Source organism: Saccostrea cucullata, unplaced genomic scaffold (assembly GCF_032062105.1).
Source record: "Saccostrea cucullata isolate Sc308-1 unplaced genomic scaffold, CSIRO_AGI_Scuc_v1 ctg24, whole genome shotgun sequence".
Taxonomy (NCBI): Eukaryota; Metazoa; Mollusca; class Bivalvia; order Ostreida; family Ostreidae; genus Saccostrea; species Saccostrea cuccullata.
In genome coordinates this window covers 355,145-377,756 of record NW_026933183.1, presented here as the reverse complement: position 1 = coordinate 377,756, position 22,612 = coordinate 355,145, and the positions used below count along the sequence as shown (strand labels likewise).

At 34.4% G+C, this 22,612-nt stretch overlaps 1 protein-coding gene across 1 annotated transcript in view; it reads right to left on the bottom strand.

Moving 5' to 3' along the window:
* The window catches only part of LOC134237550 (potassium voltage-gated channel subfamily H member 7-like), a 52,982-nt gene extending 33,033 nt beyond the window's left edge, over positions 1-19,949 (bottom strand). The window contains exon 1 of the mRNA XM_062719645.1: positions 19,002-19,949. Coding sequence (XP_062575629.1) covers positions 19,002-19,733 — 732 coding nt within the window. The 5' untranslated portion in view covers positions 19,734-19,949. The remainder of the gene's footprint in view (positions 1-19,001) is intronic.
* Positions 19,950-22,612: the final 2,663 nt, after the last annotated feature.

Sequence of the window (22,612 nt, the reverse complement as noted above, 5' to 3'; positions counted from 1 at the left end):
GTAACGTGCTCTTGATTTGTTCCATAGTTGTTCTTTAGAATCGGTTTATCAATCAATGAAAAGGCAATTACTAAAATATCTATTAGAACTTTTTAATGTTGAAATCTATCTATTTTATTTTTTTCGTGATGGAAGATTGGTTGAATTTAAAATGATAATTATAATTTAATCATCATACGAGAGAATGTTTTAGACCGTAGTATCATTTGAACACTTACTTTTACTTCCAAAAATTTACCCAAGTTCAGGAAAAAGAGAGATAACTACTGGGAAGACACTTTCCCGAAGAAGAGTTTTCTCTCCTTTTCTCAATTTGGACGTATAAGATTGCATCCAACGGAGAACGAAGTATTTTATATAAAAATTACTTTAAAGCATGATCAGTTTTCTAACTAAAGTATACGCGAGTTAATTGATCTTCCAAATTCCTTCGACAAATGTATAGACTGGAATCGTATTTGTTCGACGTAAAACTGAACAATTTTGAATCTACACTACCTGAAGATGCGTCTTTACTAATATGTAATAATATGACTAATCATGACTTTGTTAGTAGATTTCTTAAAAATCATTCCTTAATATTTTTATGTAAAACTTTGACTCTCCGTTGTGTCCCACAATCCCTGGAGTCATAATTTAATAGTATATGATTTCTACGATATTTCCAAAAAACATGTTAAGACTGCTTCTCCATTGTAAATCAAGGGAATATGACCAATACATGTGATAAAAATAATTTAGTTGCCTGTTCTTGAAAAGAAATTGGTACCAATAATAGTTTTGTTAAATAGATATTACCTATGTAACATGTTTGAAAAGGTTTTACAAACAAATAATATATAGGAATTTCCTTTAATTCTGTCAGAGTTTTTTAATTTTTAATATTGGAATGACAAGTTTTATTAATGTAATATGCGTCTTTTGTCATTCGCACAAGTTTGCACAACGTTAGGCTCATAGTTAACAAAGGCTTTGAAATGAATGACCGTTCTCGATTTACTATAGAAAATCGCCAATGTCGGCTGACCCCTACCACATTGTATAGTTTTGTTCTTTGTATATTCGTGGATTTCAGTAAAATTTGTTGACACATTTTAAATATCAATTAATGATTTGAGTTTTTTTTCTTATTTGATTGTTTATTTTTTTACTTTTATCGAAAAGAATTGACGTTTTGTAAGATATTACCTATGTAACATGTTTGAAAAGGTTTTACAAGGAATATATAGGAATTTCCTTTAATTCTGTCAGAGTTAATGATTGGAATGATTGTTAAGGCCGCTCTTTCTGAGAGTAAATCACACAATAGTTTATCTCTTATCTGGAGACGGGGACTGGGTTGGGTAAGCATCGCACTGTGTTTTCTCCTAGGCACCGACTGATAGAGAACCACGTGCTTCAATCTTCTATATTTACAACACCCAGATCTCAATTCCCTTGGATACTTATCGTTGGTGATATAACTTTTATCAGGGTGTCAGGGTCATGATTTGAACAAACTTCAATTTACACTACCTGAGGACACATCTTTAATGCTATGACTATTAAAGACTGGACTGTTCTTGAAAAGAATTTTTTAAAGATATTTTCTAATTATTTCTATATATGTAAGACTTTGACCTCCTCTTATGGCCCGCCCTACCCCTGGGGTTATGATATGGATAAATATAAAGTATGTAATTAATCTTTCATATATGTATGTTTATTTTTTTTCTTGCCCAGTGGTCTCCCTTGGAAAGAGAGTGTGGTGTTTCCTGTGAACAAAGTCACCTTAACCCCAGAATGCTTTAGTTTTAGTTGAAGTTGGCTCAATAATTCTTGAGAAAAAGTCGATATGTGAGAAATTTACAGATGACAGACATGGGATACTCTTTGATCACAAGAAACTCACCTGAGCCTTCGGCAATGTTTAGAATTTAACTTAATAGGATAAGAGAGTTTGAATTCCTTCTCTATCTTAAATTTAAAAAAAAATCACAATTAAAATCATCGACAAACTTGAACTCAAACAAAATGGAAACAATTCTACATGAAAATTACCTTCATTTTATTCTGCAGTCTATATCACTCTTTGTATTGCATGAGCTATGCCATTACCTCAGAGCCCCCAGGAGTCAAAGAACTTAATTTAAATTTAAAAGTTTTTAAGATATATTTATTAATATTAAAAATTAAAATAATAAGTTATTGTAAATTGTATATTTTATTTTAACTTTGCTGTAGTATCAATGATACAATTAATTATTGCATATAAAGAATTTCAAATACGATGCCATTATTTCATTTCAACTGTTCTCAATGGCCTCGTATTTCGAAGGCTAGACAACCAACAAGAAGCAATAGAAATCGATCCCCTGGTCTTTTTCAGACAAGGATTGTCCCTCTTTTTTTTCATAATAATTCCATCAGATGTGTAAGCTAGAAGGCCATAACATCTGTTTAAGCCCGAAAATAGTCAAGTAAAGGCACCGTATCTCATTCTGATCCCTGGTATCGACAACGACAAACAATACTTTACTTATTTGTGCACTTTCCAGAGTTACTCTCTTGTGGCTTTTAGGAAAGTTCACTAGCAAGCCAAGATCGAAATGTGGACTTCAACTATATCAAATGTGTTCTCGGGCAATATTTACCCTTACTTTTCAAAACTTGTTGCAAACATTTGTTAAGTGTGTTGAATATAATAAGGGATAACTTGAATTAGTATTTTAATGCGAGGCATTTATAAAATACTTCATAAACTTAAGGCTTGACGAACTAAATGTTGTACTAGAGTCCAAAGAGTTTAACATAGTGTGATCCTACTCTGTAAAAGTTCAAAAGATTCTAGTCCCTTTCCAATGGAGAGATAATCCAAACATTCCATGAAAATACATTTATATATAGAAAAAATTTTCCATGATGTATGGAAGTCAAATTTATCTGCAAACATTCTAAGAAAAAGCTGATTAAAGATTCGTCAATTTATGGCCACCGGTAAAGGAAGTAGCAAAATGTGTGTGTGTGTGTGTGTGTGTGTGTGTGTGTGTGTGTGTGTGTTAAGGATTTCTTTTTTTAACATCCTCGAGACGGACACGTGTAATAAAAATAATAAAATCTCCAAAAGCACTTATAAATATGCACGTTTCCTCAATTCTTTTTTCAAGCTTGAATCAAAACTCTCGAGGAGAAGGTGAGGCTATTAGATTCATCATAATAATATTCAAGCATCTGCTGGTATTGGAGATTCAAATTTATTTAAAGAATTGTCCCCAGGGGGTACTAAGGGGCTTCAAGATGAAATCTATTTGTTGGAATAATGGAGGAAAATTCCTTAAAAAATCAAAAAGCAAAATCATCTCAAAAATATAGCATTATGAAACCATATAAAACAGGTTTGTGCAATTTTGTTTTAATCAAACTCCTCGGGTAGGGGTTGGGTCACACTAGAGGGATCAAAGTATTAAAATGAATATAGATGAAAAAATTAGAATCTCCCAAGAACATTACTGTATGCAATAATACATTTACCAAATTCTCATTTGTTCAAATCTTGTCTTCTGGGGTTAGGTTTGGGCAACAAAATTAACAAGAGGCCCATGGGCCACATCGCTCACCTGAGCACATGGGCTAATTAAGAAACACAAATCAGCTTATTACTGAAAAGCTTACTTGTTCGGGGAGGGGTATTTGTTTTCTATTACTGACCTGAGAATGTCAATATATCAATAAAGCATACAAAAGTCATGTATAGTTTTGCAATACTTGAAAAGAAGATTTTTAAAGATTTTTTCCAACATATTACTCGATCTCCTATTGTGACCCCCCCCCTTCCCGGACATTTTTTAAATAAATTTAAATCTTCACTACTTGCAGATGCTTACATGTCAATTTGACAAAACCTTTCTGTTCTGGAATTCTGGAGAAGATTTTTCCTATATATTCCTATGTAAAAATTTGATCAGCCATTGTGGCCCCGCCCTTCCCCCAGGGTCATGATTTGAACAAACTTGAATCTACACTACCTAAGCATGCTTACATGAGTTTCATCTTTCCTGGCTCAATGGTTGTAAAACTTTGATCGGTCATTGTGGCCCCACCCTACCTCCGCAGGGTCATGATTTGAACAAACATGTATCTATACTACCTAAGCATGCTTCCACATAAGTTTCATCTTTCCGTGCCCAATGGTTCTGGAGAAGAAGATTTTTAAAAGATTTTCCCTATATATTCCTATGTAAAACTTTGATCAGCCATTATGGCCCCGCCCTAACCCCAGGGTATGATTTGAACAAACTTGAATCTACACTACCTAAGCATGCTTCCACATGAGTTTCATCTTTCCTGGCTCAATGGTTCTGGAGAAGAAGATTTTTAAAGAATTTTCCTATATACTCCTATGTAAATCTTTGATCGGCCATTGTGGCCCCACCCTACCTCCGCAGGGTCATGATTTGAACAAACTTGTATCTACACTACCTGAAGATGCTTCCACATAAGTTTCATCTTTCCGTGCCCAATGGTTCTGGAGAAGAAGATTTTTAAAAGATTTTCCCTGTATATTCCTATGTAAAACTTTGATCAACCATTGTGGCCCCGCCCTAACCCCAGGGTCATGATTTGAACAAACTTGAATCTACACTACCTAAGCATGCTTCCACATGAGTTTCATCTTTCCTGGCTCAATGGTTCTGGAGAAGAAGATTTTTAAAGAATTTTCCTATATACTCCTATGTAAAACTTTGATCGGCCATTGTGGCCCCACCCTACCTCCGCAGGGTCATGATTTGAACAAATTTGTATCTACACTACCTGAGGATGCTTCCACATAAGTTTCATCTTTCCGTGCCCAATGGTTCTGGAGAAGAAGATTTTTAAAAGATTTTCCCTATATATTCCTATGTAAAACTTTGATCAGCCATTGTGGCCCCGCCCTAACCCCGCGGGTCATGATTTGAGCAAACTTGAATCTACATTCCCTGAGTATGCTTCCACATGAGTTGTATCTTTCCTGGGCCAATGGTTCTGGAGAAGAAGATTTTTAAAAGATTTTCCCTATATATTCCTATGTAAAACTTTAATCGGTTATTGTGGCCCCGCCCTACCCCCGTGGGTCATGATTTGAACAAACTTGAATCCACTACCTGAGGATGCTTCCACATGAGTTTCATCTTTCCTGGGCCAATGGTTCTGGAAAAGAAGATTTTTAAAAGATTTTCCCTTAATATTCCTATGTGAAAATTTGATCGGCCACTGTGGCCCTGCCCTACCCCCGGGGGTCATGATTTGAAAAAATTTGAATCTACACTAACTGAGAATGCTTCCACATGAGTTTCATCTTTCCTGGCCCAATGGCTCTGGAGAAGAAGATTTTTTAAAGATTTTCCCTATATATTCCTATGTAAAACTTTTATCGGCCATTGTGGCCCCGCCCTACCCCCGGAGGTCATGATTTGAACAAACTTGAATCTACACTACCTGAGGATGCTTCCACATGAGTTACATCTTTCCCGGCCCAATGGTTCTTGAGAAGAAGATTGTTTTAAGACACCATAATTTTTTCATTAATTCATGATTATCTCCCCTTGGAAGAGGACCTGGCTCTTCATTTGAAGAAACTTGAATCCCCTTCACGCAAGGATGCTTTGTGGCAAGTTTGGTTAAAATTGGCCCAGTGGTTCTTGAGAAGAAGTCGAAAATGTGAAAAGTTTACAGACAGACAGACGGATGGACAGACGGACTACAGACAAAATGTGATCAGAAAAGCTCACTTGAGCTTTCAGCTCAGGTGAGCTAAAAAGGGTTCAAAGTTTTCTTTTTTCAAGGGAATAATTGTATAGAAAAATATTTTTAAGAATAGCATGTTTCATGTTATGCATATTATTATTAGTCACACAATTACATGTATCTTAAATGGAGATAGGTCGGATTCAAGTTTGTCTTAGACTTTATCCGAATTATGTTGAAATTATGGATCCAGGGTTGGTTAAAAAAACAATAAGAGTTTAAGTTCAATATAATATATTACAAAGAAACAAATGCTTCATGATTAGTGATATAGACAAGACCTTTAGATTAAGATAGTACAAAATCAGATATCTTTAAATCAAGACCTCGAAGTATGATAAGGTCACCAAAAGATATCATTTCTACATTGCCTGTCTATTTCTGTCCCACTTTAGCAAAGGCTCATATCAACTTTTTTGTTCGAAAATTTTCCGATGTCTGTCGTCGTTGTTATCCTTTCATATTTTTATCTTCTCCAGAACTACTGGGCCAATTTCAACCAAACTTGGTACAAAGTATCCTTGTGTTATGGGAATTCAAATTTGTTCATATGAAGAACCAAACCCTCTTCCAAGGGGAGATAGTTAAGAAATAGCGAAATATTAATTGAAAAATCTTCTAAAAAAAATGGACCGGGAATGATGAAACTCATGTGAAATCATTATCAGTTAGCGTATCTAGGTTTAACGTTTTTATCTCACCTGAGCCAAGGCATTTTGTCCGTCGTCCGTCCGTTCGTCCGTCTGTCTAGCTGTCTGTCCGTCCGTCCGTCTGTAAACTTTTCACATTTTCGACTTCTTCTCAAGAACCCTGGGCCAATTTTGACCAAACTTGGTACAAAGCATCCTTGGGTAAAGGGGAATTTAAATTGTTGAAATGAAGGGCCAAGTCCCCTCACAAGGGGAGATAATCAAGAAAAGACAAAAATAGGATGGGGTCATTAAAAAATCTTCTTAAGAACCACTGGGCCAGAAAAGCTGAAACTTATGTGAAAGCATCCTGGAGTAGTGTAGATTCTAAATTCTTAAAATCATGACCCTCGGGTTAGGGCGGGGCCACAATGGGGAATCAAAGTTTTCCATAGAAATATATAGGAAAAATCTTTAAAAAATCTTCTTCTCAAGAGCCACTGAGCCAGAAAAGCTGAAACTTATGTGGAAGCATCCTGGGGGAATGTGTAAATTCTAAATTATTCAAATCATGAACCCCGGGGGTAGGGCGTGGCCACAATGGCTGAAACTTATGTGGAAGCATCCTGGGGTAGTGTAGATTTCAAATTGTCTAAATTATGATCAGTGGGGTAGGGTGGGGTCACAATATGTATTACAAGGGGAAAATCTGGTAAGAACAGACTGGTCAAAGCTTCTCAGGTGAGCTATGTGGCCCATGGGCTTCTTGTTCAAATCATAACCCCCAGGAATAGGATGGGGCAACAATGGACGATCAAAGTTTTACACAACTGAAAAAAATCTGGTCATACATTCTCAGGTGGCGAGGATTCAGGTTTGTTCAAATTATGACCCCAAGCGGTAGGGTGGGCATGCACACAGTGAACAATCAAAGTTAGAAGAATATAGGAAAAATCTTTTTCACAATTTTCTCTTCAAGAACAGCAAAGTCAAGATTGGTCATATTTATATGGAAGCATCTTTAGGTGGTGTAGATTCAAATTTCTTCAAATTATGACACCCGGATGTAGGTTGGGGCCACATTGAAAGTTCAAATAGAAACAAGAGGCCCAGGGGCCACAGCGCTCACCTGAGCACATCGGGCTTGAATTTATCCCTCCCCCCTCCAGGCGTTCATCATTTGAACAAATTAGAATCTACACTACCTGTGGATGATTCCATATAAATATCACTAATCATAGCTTTGAAGTACTTGAAAAGAAGATTTTAAAAGGTTTCCCTATATATCCCTATGTAAAACTTGGGTGGGGCCATTTTGGCCCCACCCTAGCCCCGGGGGTCATGATTTGAATAAACTTGAATCTACACTACCTGAGGATGATTCCACATGAGTTTCATCTTTCCTGGCCCAGTGGTTCTGGGGAAAAAGATTTTTAAAGATTTTTCTTATATATTTCTATGTAAAACTTGGGTCGGCCATTTTGGCCCCACCCTTGCCCCGGGGGTCATGATTTGAACAAACTTGAATCTACACTATCTGAGGATGATTCCACACGAGTGTCATCTTTCCTGGCCCAGTGGTTCTTGAGAAGGAGACTTTTAAAGATTTTTTCTATATATTCCTATGTAAAACTTGGGTCGGCCATTTTGGCCCCACCCTTGCCCCGGGGGTCATGATTTGAACAAACTTGAATCTACACTACCTGAGGATGATTCCACATGAGTTTCATCTTTCCTGGCCCAGTGGTTCTTGAGAAGAAGATTTTTAAAGTTTTTTCCTATATATTCCTATGTAAAAATTGGGTCGGCCATTTTGGCTCCACCCTTGCCCCGGGGGTCATGATTTGAACAAACTTGAATCTACACTATCTGAGGATGCTTCCACATGAGTTTCATCTTTCCTGGCCCTGCGGTTCTGGAGAAGAAGATTTTTAAAAAATGCCATTAATTTTTAACAAATTCATGATTATCTCCCCTTGGAAAAGGACGTGGCCCTTCATTTGAACAAACTTGAATTCCCTTCACCCAAGGATACTTTGTGGCAAGTTTGGTGAAAATTGGCCCAGCGGTTCTTGAGAAGAAGTCGAAAATGTGAAAAGTTTACAGACAGACGGACAGACGGACAGACAGACAGACGGACGCCGGACAAAATGTGATCAGAAAAGCTCACTTGAGCCTTCGGCTCAGGTGAGCTAAAAAGTCACAGTTAGTCAAAAAATATGTAAGCATCTTGAGTTACTGCAGATTAAATTGAGTTCAAATTATACCCCTCTCCCCCTTTTTGGGGATAGGTTGGGACCACTTAGGCATTTAAGCTTTCCAATTTTTGGTTTTTCCTAGTCACAGTGCTCAAGTGAGCGATATGGTCCCTGAGCCTCTCTTACTCTCGTTTTCACCAATTTCTTTAGTCATTCATATTACTTTCCCCATCATTGGTACATGGAAACAATTTAATTATTTCGTTTAAAACTTCAGTTCTGCTAAGATACAGTTGCTTTGTTGCAAATTTGGATGGAATTGATTGACCCAATAGTTTCATGGAAAAGTTTACAGCAACAGGCAAACATCATAAACTTTTCACCAGAAAGTCTCTTGAACTTGAACTTTTAGTTTTTTTTTTTTTACAACCAATAATGATAAGTATCTCTGATGCATTTGATACTGTGTTGCTTTATAAAGTTAACAACAATTAAAGATGGCCAAATTATTTGTTTCTATGTCATGCAAGCCGTCAGAGGCCCGACATGAACCTTACTAATTTGAAGTCACGTGACTCACTTTCGCGTGATCTCTATTTAGATAGGATATGCTTTACAAGACTGTGGTTTGATTGTATTGTTTTGAGAGTAAACAGCAATATCGCTAAGATCTAAAAGTTCACAAGCAATACACTACCATTTAATTAAGGACAAAAGAATTCTATTGACTATTTCTCCTCTATTATAGACAACTGTTTATTTAATTTGTTTTGCATGGCGTCTCTGTGTAGAAATTTGTGTTTCAGAATTTGGTTTCCACTGAAAAAATAGCTGGTATATTACTGACTCGCTGTAAAGTCATAACAAACAATCAATTAATCAATCCCTTTTACCTAAATGAGATTTTTCTCTAAATCAACAGGTCAGGATACAATTATTGATTGATTGTTTGTATGTTGTTTTAAGTCCTATTCGAGATTTTTTTTACTTATATAGAGACCTCACCATATACCTGCGAAGGGCTTCAAATTTACAATTATTGAGTGGATTTTGGTCATGTTTGTATCTTGTTTTTTAAATTCCATAAATCTGAATTATACAATGCAAAATGAATATATTCAATTTTTTTGAATTAAACTAGGGACTATATTTTGTGGCGGAAGGTTTTTGACTCATCAGTCTTTCCCTTTTGAACTATAACAGAGACCTCACCATATACCTGCGAATATTCAAGGCTTCAAATTTAGACGTTTAAATTCGATTTAAGCTTTAAAATAATTTTCTTGCTTATTAAATTTTCAATGCCAGAAAAATCTCATTTTCAAGGCCATAGAGGGACCTTTAATGTGCAAACGCTTGTCGTGACAAGGGACCTCAGCTTTTAAGTTCTCCTTCGAAAGAGCTGCAATTTTCGCTTGAAAGTGTGTCGCGCGCTTGGCGAAGGAACATTTGCTACCTATTTTCATAGACTTAAAAAAATCTCAATTTCAAATTAAATTAAACAAAAATGACATTAAGGGAAGCTATACATTTAAAAGTAAAGTAAAGGATCCAGTGGTAAAGTCTGTGAAGCTTGTATGAGTATACTTCTGTAAAAGATTCATGAAGTTTTTAGTGAATACAAAATAAAAACGGAAGCTTCTTATGTCAGCAAATGGCTAGATTCATTTCCAAGAGCAAGAGTTCTACAAACCAAGCTAACTAGAGAAATTTACAGCTGGCATTTATTGTCTTCTTTTATAAAAGGGACGGTAAGAGTCTTGCTCTTCAAATCCTTTTTCTCGATAGCTGTCCATTTTCTACACACACTAATCAGAATCGAAATAACATGGAGATCAAACATCAGGCACTTTTCCCATAAGCCAATTCGATTACCCATAAATCCCTGACTGGTTATCACGGGAATAACTTTTCGATTATAAGAATTACTGGATTGTCGTAAAAATCACTCGATTGTCGTAAAACTGGTTCTCGATATCGCCTCAAGTGAGCAATAAAAACCGACACTGTTAGGCTTTTGTAATCCTTTTCAGGTAAAATATTAATTACTTCGTTTTATAGCCTTTCTGTAGAGATATTAGATTTCTCTTTACGAGAGCAAATTGATTTTTTTTTGGCGATCAAGTTCTTTTCAAAAGAAATGTCCACTTTAGAAGACTAAGGGTACTAGAAAATTGTGGACAATTATGTTGATACCGACACAACCAAAATATATTAACAAAAGTATATCTCTTTTTTCCTAATTGCATTCAGGTCTTTTGATTATCACCATTACAAAACTGGCACGACTTTCAGATCATTGGGAAATGCCATCATCACCATTTAACATGCACGTGTTGCTCATAACATTCATTATATCAGTTTCCATCAACAAATTGGACGTGTTAATGTAATTTTATGACATGTACACTTGCTACTACAAGGGAGGAAGACGTTTGTGGTTAGGGATCAATAATTAATGACGCTGTCATATACAAATCACACTGCTATCAGCCTCTCCTTCCGACTCAGTATTCTGCCTGGACACGACATACCAAGTATCTTATAGTGTAATCAATGAAAATTCTTAAAGCAATATGAGCTGCATATTTGAAAATTCTATTTTATTGTTAAAATGTTTTATTATGATAAATTTGTATGAAACTTAAAACTTTATGATCAATTAGACTAAAATAAAGCAGAAGACAGACTTCTATATACAATCCAACAAATACAGTTTTATATAAGAAATCATTAATGTACAGGACGACAATAATGTAATTTTGATTCAATCGAAGCTTATAAATAGTTCTTCCATTGCAAATATGAACAACAGAAGTTTATTAACGATATTTTTTTCTGTCATTGAAAAAGATATTTACAATTTTGCAACAAAAAATTCTGACATCAAAGTTGCAGCTCATAATGCTTTAAATTTCATCCGGTCACATACGAATTTCGTATTTCAAATTATACCTATATCAAAAATACATGCATTTAATTTTCCTCAACATTATTTTTTAATTTGAACAGATAATTGCCAAAAATACATAATTTTAATGTTAAAGAGCATTTGCAATTTTAAAAAATTGATTCCTTTCTTATTCTTCCGTAATCGAAGATTTTGGGGTATATAGGTTTTGCCCTGACCGTCTGTCTGTCTGTTTGTCAGCAAAAACCTTTACCTTGCACATAACTTTGGACTTTGACTGTTTTGATCTATGGCTTTCATATTTCATATGTATATCCCTAGTGAAGAACCTTCCTTTGAATACCAATTTATTTGACCTTGGAGATTGACACACATTTACAAAAATGTATGCAACTTTAAACTTGGCCATTACCTTTGAACAATTTGTGGTTGAATTTTTATATTTCACATGTATATACATCTTCACAAGGCCTTTCTCTGGTGTGTAAGTACTTATGACCTTGGCTTAAGAGTTTGACCAACTTTAAAAAAGTTGAAATTTTTCCGTAAAATTTGGTCAACCTCCAAGGACAAGAGGTAATATTTATTGGTATCCAAAGAAAGATCTTCTCACAAGATATGCACATGTGAAATATAAATGCCATACTTTCAAATAATCAAAAGTTTTCGGCAAGGTTAAGGTTTTTGCGGAAAAACACAGACAGGCAAAATAGCAGACAAATCAAATATTCTCTTGAATCTTAAAAAGCAAAGACATTGATGTATTTTAAAGATTTCAATGATTTACATATGTTTATGAGCAGTATTGTAACCTTTAATGTACAAATATTTATATGCTTCCGTAATAAAAAGTCTTGTAGTTGAATGCACTTGAATGACGGTTGGTCTGAAACTGTACTAAATAAAGATCAAATCAATGAAGGACATTTTTAAGTCGTTAGACCCCCATCCTCATTTTGACTTCTATATACTACACAAATTTCCCATAAATCATAGCTTGCCGCCATAATTGTCCCGACATTCAACGACATTGAGATTGAATGGGTTGCCTTGTGGGTACTTGGAAATCTAATCAATACGGCTTGATCTACTGTAATTTTCCCACTGTTTTTTGCGTGATTTCGGGCCAATTCAGAGACGATATCCTATTGAATTATGTATGAGACAGACACATGTATTAGTGATGGCCTCAAAATTGCATGCCGCTTGTACAGAGGTCAATTAACATGCTGGACTAAATGAAACACTAATAGATATATTGCTGATGTTGCCCCGGAGCATCAGTCGAAACAATGTCACTTAGCAGAGAGAGGAGATCGTTTGAGAGATTTACAATTAGCACGATACAATGTATGAGTACTAACCTAATTTTACTCACGTTAAAACTGAAGGACAATGTACTGGTGTTGTACAATCGTATTTCAGACGTGGAAGTTTTAGCGAACATAATTTTTAAATAGCAATGTCTCCCAGAGGAAAACCGTAGTTAATTTCAGCGAGAAGCAATTTTAGCGATTTTGCGGTTCCTCGACAATAAGTTAAGAAAAAGTAACCTCATATGTGGGGATGAATTGTTAGCGATATTTTACTCAAATGATCTCAACAACCTTCCTAAAGCTTTAATTTTCTGCTTACACAGTATCATCGTCTCAAGCCTCGGTCGGGAGTCCGCATATAGCGGAAGAGGATCGTACATTATGTCCATGGTTTGCGACGATGATGCAGCATATGAAATAAGAGAATATTTCTTTTTTTATGATGCTTTTATCTAAAAAAAAATCCTGATTTCGCGTATCGTGATGTTATATTTTTGATAAACACTTGTAAAATTCAGTTTTTTAAATGTGTCATTTTCAATTAACAAAGTACTAATAAAGCAGAAACTGCTAAATATTGGGAGGGTTATTTATTCAAATGACAAATAAAATGTATCAAGATTTCTTACAGTCTCTCAGACTATCTGTACGTGTTCACTTATTTGCGTATTCAAAATTAAGCTTCATCATTGGTATAGAGTTTTGGCGTATTCATGAATAAGCGCTTCTGTGACGCATAATGAATTTATATATATTATGTTATATATATATGACATTTTAACTTTTTCGGGCGGATATTTCAAAACAACCAGAAAGTACTTTTCCATAACATTGCAATATCGAGCAACATCTCTCGATAAAACTTTCCAATCACAGCTCTGAATCAGGATTTTTTGGTCTTCCATTTCATTAATTTAATTCGGTAAATTAAACATCCTAAAAAACGAAAATCGAAAAATCAAACAAAACCTAAAATAACATGCATTTTACACATTCAATTACATATTTGTAACATTAATGATGGATCGTATATAGGCCCAAAGTATCATCTATCCTTAATTAAGTATAGATTTTGCACCGTGTCATGAATAACCCCTGGGAGTGGATTCTGCCATTGCTTTTGTTTACATTTTTAATTGCAGTTTGAGATCGAGGAGTTTTATTGCCGAACTTCCGTCTCGACTCAATGTTGTTAATCCGTTTTTATCCGATTGAACCCTTCTTTATTGCGAAAATTGAAAATTATTGCTCTCGGATCACATTGCTTTTTTCTGTAACATCATCAGCATCAATATTTAATGAAAAACTTTACAATCTGATCTTACACATTATTAAAATCAGCCATTGCCTCTTATACATTCGGGCCTTATAGGTTTGTTAATAAAAGCTTTAGTCATGATAATCATACAATCTTTTAGGTTGCAAACGATGAAATAAAACGATAAACAAAAGGTAATTCATCAGTGTTAAAGCTTTACAGCAATTCCGTTATATAGGATCGGTAGTGAGGCAGGACAAACATCCATGTCAGTTGACTCAAACTGGTCCGTGTGATTAGAAACAACGAATAGAGGGCATTTAATAAAGTTAACCAGTGATTTATCTCTTTATAAATCACCACTTTTACAGATTTATCTTCTGTTTTATTATTTATAGTGTTCAGTTGTGTAATTAAATTATATCTGATTCTCACCATTCCATCTTACCTGTATTTGCATCGTTCACTATATATATAAAGAGAGATTGCATATTACGAAATTCCCATTTTTTTCTTAATCCTCTTTATCAAATGAGTTTTCTAGGGGTAATCAGCAAAAAAAAAAGATTGATAATCTTGATTACATCATAATGACTTCTGCTGAATACTACAGCCCAGTGCACAACAGGAAATAATGCATGGAAGATAAGTAATTGTGGGGGCACAGTGATGGCAAAGCAACAGGAAATGAGGAAATGGAGAAGTAAAAGATTCGAATTTAGGTCCCAAGTTCAAGACAGATTTTCCATGAGTTGAGCTATTTTGCTGCTACAAACAAGGCTATCTGACCGCAACTGTGTTACTGAGGTAAAAAAAAAAGGATGTGTTTGTGAAACACCCGTGTTGTGTTGCGATGCACCCGTATGGAACCTTTTTGCGAAGATTTAAGTGACTCAAATGCAAGATAAACTCCAAGGTCAAAAGATAAAAAAAAAGTACCAAAAGAAAGGACTTGTTTCAATAATTGTTCCTGCGAAATGTGAAACTCTATGCACTATTAACCAATTTAAAAGTTATGGCCAAGATTAAACTTGTTTGTAATGCGGGTCAAACTCCAAGGTCAAATTAATGGTACCCGGGGGAAGATACCCGGTATTTCAATATTAGAAATATTTATAATATTATGAGATCTAGTAGCCCTAGCACCAACTTTTCAAGATTTATGGCAAATGTCTTTCAAAAAGAGTCAAACTCTTAGGTCAAGGTCAAAACATCAAAATTGTTGGTATTCAAAAAAAATCTTGTCACAAAGATTACATCTGTGAAAAATGATGGCCCTTAATCTAAGTGTTTAAAGATAAAGTCCATGAGACAAGGCTTTCCTTTTGGCAACTTTAAGCAATAACTTTTGAATATTTTAGTGCTTGAAATTTAATATTTCACATATATGTATTTCTTCCCTTGGGTACATTTAATTTGTTCCTTTGACCTTGAAGTTTGACCCACATTTACGAAAACCTTAATCTTGACTAAATTTTTATAGTTAGTGCTTGAGTTTTCATAATTCATAGGTATACCGGTATTCATTGAGAACAAGTCCTATCATTGGATAACAGCATTTTGCATCACTTGACCTTGGAGATTGACTTGCATTTGAGAAACTTCAACCTTCGTTAAAAGCTGTCATATGGGGGCATCAGTATATAATATATAACAAACAAATCTTGTTTTATAAGTTACTGAAAGGTTCCATTTCTCAACAACAATTATTATCTCACAACAACACATTTTGCTCTGACAAAAACACTCACTTCAACACGGAAAAAGATTCCGAATAAAAGAGATCCCTGTTCTTGGTGGTCACTTGAGAATTATTTATATCAAGCAATGTCCAATTTGGTCCAACGAAGACTTTTTGTGATGAAAATTTTATTTTTTTTCGATTAGGTCCTTATTATCAATAAAAATGCAAAAACCTTCCCAAATATAAAGAGTGATGAACAACATGCACATATGTGTTCAGTGGAAAACACCTGAGAAAATTTTATTTTTAATACTATGTAATGACAAAATGCATGGAAAGCATAACTGAAAATCTGGAGTTGTTGTGAAGAAATTTTACTCTGATGATGACTTTGTATCATCAAAAACAAGTAAAATGGTCATAGCTCCAAATACTTCCAAATTCATCTATTCAATAAAACATTGGTATCTAAAGTAAACCTAAAGAAAATTCGAATTCCCTAAAAATGTCAATTATTGTTTCATTTACTTTTTTACGAGAGACAAATGTCTACTTTTTTATATGTCCATTTCAAGGACTGTCTTCAAAGAACCTCGAATCAAATTTAAAAAATGAAGAAAAAAAATGAAAATTGCCGAACTTTCTTTCAGTTATAACATTTTTAGACGTTCAAAATATTTTTTTGAAAGTTATTTTATTCATGGCTGAAAAGCAGATATCCTTTAAAATGTAACAATTAGAACAACGAATTCAAAAGGTATTTCAAAGGACTAAACAAAATTTATCAAGCGCCTTCAGTAACTTATATATATCTATGTACGCTATATCCCATCAAAGTCATTGTGAATATTGTTAATTATATACGTCCTATGTGTCCATGTAAAGTTTTATACTTGGCCGACACAATGAGTAAAAGACCCAAACCTCCATGGAAATATTAGCGCGTTAAGATTGATCACCGAGCTTCTAAGCATGTTCTTCATTAATTAGGATTAAGGGATTAATTAGACGTGTCGACTAATTAACGGAAAAATATAATATCGAATAAAGCTTAGGCTGATTAATTAAAGCATTAGAGCAGAAAGCTTCAACAAAATATTTTCACGTTTCTTTATATTTATGTTTGATGATTCAGCCAATGCTAAGCCGAATGGATTGGAATTTCTCTATTCTTTAAAGAAAGCAAAAATAAATAAATAAAAACAAATAAATAAATAATGGGAAAAAAAGGTTGGGGATCATTGTCCTTTTTATAAATTTCAAGAATCCTGTCATAAATTTCCTCAGTTAATTTAAACATTTTCTTTTATTATTTGAATGATTAAAATGTATACTTTTAAAATTTTCTGCCGCCCAATCACAGTCAAAACTATTATGTAAGAGATGAATAAAACTTAAGGTCTTTTTTTTAATCGAGACTGCAATTACACTTTTTTTTCTAAATTTATTAAAATACAGAATAGCTTAATTAACAACACTGAAAAAAAGTTTAAATTCCATCCAAAATTATTGTAGTGGCGGGCAATTACTAAATCTCGATAATGTTTGATGACAGACCAAACAAACTATATTGTAATCCGACCCCTTCATATCGACAGTGTAAATTTAAAGTTTTTATTTCATCAAATATATAATCTGGTGATTTTAATTAAATGTTGATTTTGCACAGTAGAATATTGACATCAAAATAAACAATGTTAATCAATTTTTTTCCATGTGGGTTGAAATGTACAATATATATGAACTTTTTCGGTACCGAGGAACGAATCAATTTTATCTAAAAGGATTTTTTTTATGCAAATTCGACATTCTGTCCTTATGTCTTGATGTTTAAAGAATAAGCTGTATATAATTATAATGAATAAGTTATTAATCATACAGGTCTCAAAATGGATTATTCTAGAAAATTGCCGTAGAATTGCTTCAAAATTGCGTCCATTATTTTTTTATAGACATTTTTTTTTTTTTGATATTTTGATAGCAGAAATAATTTCATTATTGAAAGAAGACCTCAGACACGTAGTTCAGACTTGCATACTTCCTTCTTGCATGCAAATTGTTGAGGGATGAAGGACGTAAGGCGAATTGACCAGTGAAGAATTTGAGCTGATCTTGAATTCTCGAGGGCTTAATATATTGTGTTGTAAAGCATAACAATAAAGGCGCCCTGCGCTTTTATCCTTGTATGGAATGTCCCTTACATGCATGTACAGTGAAGTATTACATACAAAACTTTCCTTGGAGAACTAGCATTTTCTGCTGATTAAATACATAAAATATTAAGAATTTTTACCTAAATTAAATTATTTTTTAGAAGATATATAAATTTCGTGGCAGTTACAAAATTTACAACATGACAATATATAAATTTCGTTAGTATTCACCTCTGTGGAATAAAGAATCAATTCGCTATATCCGTTATTTATTAAGACTGGAACTCGTGATAACAATTAAAAATAAAAACTAAAAAAGAATATATAGTTCGGAATATTAATGGGAATCAAATACAAACTTTTGTTATACGTGTATTTTTATATGTAAATTTGCTTCATCAGCGTACGTGCAGGCAGTTTTTAAGTTTTACTGGGTCCTATATATATTTTTGATATTTTGCATTGTTTTTGTCCTTACTTGATGTATTAATAAAAAAAAAAAACTATTGTACATGTATTTGACATCGTTATTAATTTATGAATCATTAATGAATAAGAAGAAATAGTGAACAATGTATTACGAGTGGTTTATGCGGTACTCTATGCATTAATGATCATTGACGGATACGTGGTACATTTATACATGAATATCATTAGTGGACTGATAAATCGCCATCATCATTACTGTAGGCATATAAATTTGCTTTTGAATGTATATTAACAGAAGAATACATCAATAACCTTTTTATCTTTCATTTCTTAAAACAATATTGAATTTAAAATTTTAAAAATTTTAAAAGTATTACTCGAGAAAATAGAGGTAAATTATAAATATTTGTTTCAGAAATATTTTAAAAATCAGGTATTTAATTAATTATGTTTCGACATATTAAGTTTAATGAAACTTGTAAACACACAAGGCCTTGTAAAAACTTTGCTTGTAATAAGAAACATGAGCTGCTGTATATTTGGTTTTTCAGTCTTTTTGCAGACATCTTGGTTACAAATATAAGTTGATATACAAGGGAAACACCATGAGTGCGACATAAAATACAACACACACAAAAAAAACTAATAAGGACTTACCTTTTGTATCAGTAAAGCCTTGGTCCCTCCTTTGATCTCCTTTGAAAGGGATTTTAAATTCCCGGATTGCTCAGATTTCAGAGATCCATTTGAAGTTTTGCTTTTTCCAGAAAGTGATTTCGTGTCCTCAGCAGAGGTCATCGGTAAAGTTTTAGGAGGGGATGGTATTGTTTTCTTCGGGGTACATTTTCCTGTGGAGCCAAGTCTCTCCCCTCCCTTACCTCCTTTGGACTGAGGTTTTTGAGATTCTTGGCATTCCGAGTCTTGCTTTGCCGTTGAATCTTTTCGGATTTTAGAATTGGATGTGGCTGCCGGAATTTCCGGGAGGCTGTCTAGTTTTAAAACTTTGTCGATAGAATGTAAACTTTCCTCAAATGCAGTTAAATAAACGTCAAAACCACTGATGGAGGTAAAGGGTGTTTCATAAAGAGCCGATTCCGTTGCCACGGATTCGGTTGGCGTGTTCGTTCTCTCGAGGTCCCCGGGTTCAAGGTCAGTAGGTGAAGCTCTATCCTGTATTGTCGTGTTCGACGAGTCTGTACCCGATCTGCCGATGGGATGTAAATCATTGTGAATATCCATAAGAGACGACCTTGACCCAGCTTCAAATTGACCTTGATCGGTCAATGTGTCCTCCACATCAGACTGTGAATAAATTTCACAAGCACTCTCGTCCGTAAATTCCGACTCCATCGCATTCACGAGCCTATGTTGATTGATATCTTTATTCATTGTTAATTCCTCGTGTACACAAAACCTCAAATTTCCATTATAGTATACCCAAAGGGCGGGTAAAAAAAACAATGGTAAGGTATACAATACAGATTCATTATTTATATTTTAATTTCCATGTTGAAACCGCCGGTCATGCAGGAAGGTGGTTAACTATTGACTCCCGCCATGACTCTGTGACCGGGCCTCCAGGCTCAACAGCCCCTCATCTGTGTCACCTGCAACTTTATAATAAACGTCCTGGTAATTGATTTGTTCAAACACACATGAGACTAATTATTATTAAATAAATCTTACCGCTTTTGTGCAACATCCAGTCGTAATAGTGAATGAATAATATGTATACATATTAGTCCAAAAATAACTAAAAAATTCCAAAAAGTATTCACTTGATTAAAAAATTTCCTCAGTAGTAATTGCATAGTATTCCACTACATCGCATTAACTGTCCTTAATTTAAGAATACAATGTAATAATTCATTTCTTATGAATTATTTGTTGCACAACACAAAAAGTAAATTCTTCGTTGACTGCCTTGCCGTGAAATCACTTCATTAAACTCCCCCCTATAACACGACTAGAAAATCAGCTAGCAGCCATTCGGAATCAATTTCTATGGCGTGTATATTTCTACTCTTGTTTACAATTGAATTGCATAGCATCAAACGTTCAAATCAAATGATCCGGAGTTCATTGGTTTACCGAGTTCTGGAATACAATAAAACCCGATGGGATCCGAATGTCCCTTCGGATAACACAGATCACAAGTTGTTAGGAACAGACAAACGAGTGACCTGAGTCTTTCTTCTTCTTACAATATTAAGTCGATGTTCCCTCGAAGAATTCATTATTTTTCTTATAAATCGAAAAAAAGACATTGTACTTGTATATATTTTCCAAAACGTGGGTGCTTGGTGTGTGCGTTTTTAGAAATCAATAGTCTCAAAAGAATTGAAATTGAAAATATGTGTATCTATAGAGAAACAATAGCTTTGTTGTAGTATTTAGAATTATTTCAGAATGATTTTTTTCTAAATGCCATTGTTTTATATTTCCATTGACAAAGCGATAATGAAAAACATGGATTCTAAAAATGAATTTTATCTATACATATATGTAAATGAAATTACTTTTGTTGAATTCCTGAAGGGCTAATTTATAATTCTATGCGATCCTCTTTAACTATAGCGCCCACCTAAATTATTTCACGTCTGTTTCGTATAAAATGTTCTAAGAACCAGTCCGGACGAAAATCCACTTATCGGATCAAATTGATTTTGCTTGTTATTTCCCGTGTTTTATTGGCTTGTTATTAAGTCATTTTTTCCTTAATATCACTGCGGGTGAGATGAAAAAACATCCAGCCAATTTCAACATCGTTAAGAACCGTGCGGAAGTTTGACGTCGTTTACAGACGACAGATGAGGTTTTGAGATGAACTGAAGTTGACGGACCGAGAGTTTATCCTTTCGGTTCTCAAGGGGGTCAGTAAAAACAAATATATAAGGCAAATAAATCCCTCCGCTAGCAGGGGTCAGTGGAGAGATAACTAGAAATTATAACTTAATTCTGTGAAGTTTTCGGGTTAAAAATACGTGCAGCGAAACACGATTAGGAAAAAGTTTTTTTAAAAAAATCACAAAAAGAACTAGAACCAGTGATCCTCCTTTGAGGAAAGTTTCAAGAAGATTGTCCCAGCCATCTTCGAGAAACAGCCCGTATAACAAAAACATGCGTGCAATCGCAAACATGTCGACCTCTTCGCTCTTCAATCAGAGGTGGGACACTTGCCATGGACAGTTACAATGAATTGTGGAGATATAATGAACTGAAATCATGTCATGAATTCAATGGAAACATTTTTGTCACGGTTGCTCTTCATTTGGAAAACCATTATAACAGTAAGCATCTCCCTGTACAGGCCACATTTTCCTGTGCTTTCTGATCAATGATACATTTTTGTCAAGGTTGCTATGGAAAACCTATATAACACGGGTACCATATAAAATTTTCCTTATTGCTTTAGAATCACTAAATAAGGAGCTGATCCTTATGTGTCGGGTTCGAATCCAATTGTGGGACGTGGAAACCGGTCCTTCGGATGAGACTGTATAAACGGAGTCCCATGTCTCAGTAGGTGCTAGCACGAAAACGATCCCTCCCTGCTAAATGGCCCTGAGTGCCGAGTATAGGACAAAATTTGTAGCTCTCCACTAGTGGTGGCCTCTCCATGTGAGAGAAAAATTCTCGAGAGGGACGTTAAACAATATGTATACAATCAATCAGTCATTCTTTGCCTATAGATAATCAATTGTTTGTCAGTAAACCAAATAATTATCAGTGGCCAATAAAATGTTATATATATATATATATATATATATATATATATATATATATATATATATATATATATATATATATATATATACAGCTTCAAACATGCACTGCAAAACACAAGTTTTGTGAGTCGGTCGGTTCGTTTTAGCAACCTGGTAGATCAAATTCTTTTCAGTTCAACTGAAAAATAAGTTTATCAATTAACCTCCAACTCTAACTTATTTTTAAAAACATTTCTGATTGGCTCCTCCAAAGTCAGATGATAGTATGCTGCAGCTATTTATCAATCAAATATACTCCTAAGGAGATCCAATTTTGTAAATTCATATAAATGCCTAGTGACAGTCAATATGTGATGGAAGAACCGTTCTTCAACCAAGAGATCCAAATAGTACCTTATAAACTTATCTGATACTAGTATACGAGAATAAGTAGATCAATCCAGGGGATAAATGTGTTATTTTGATAATAAAATTTTAATTCTTGCAACTGTTTTATCTTCGCTCAAAGATACGAATCGGATCTTTGGTTGACTGAGGTGC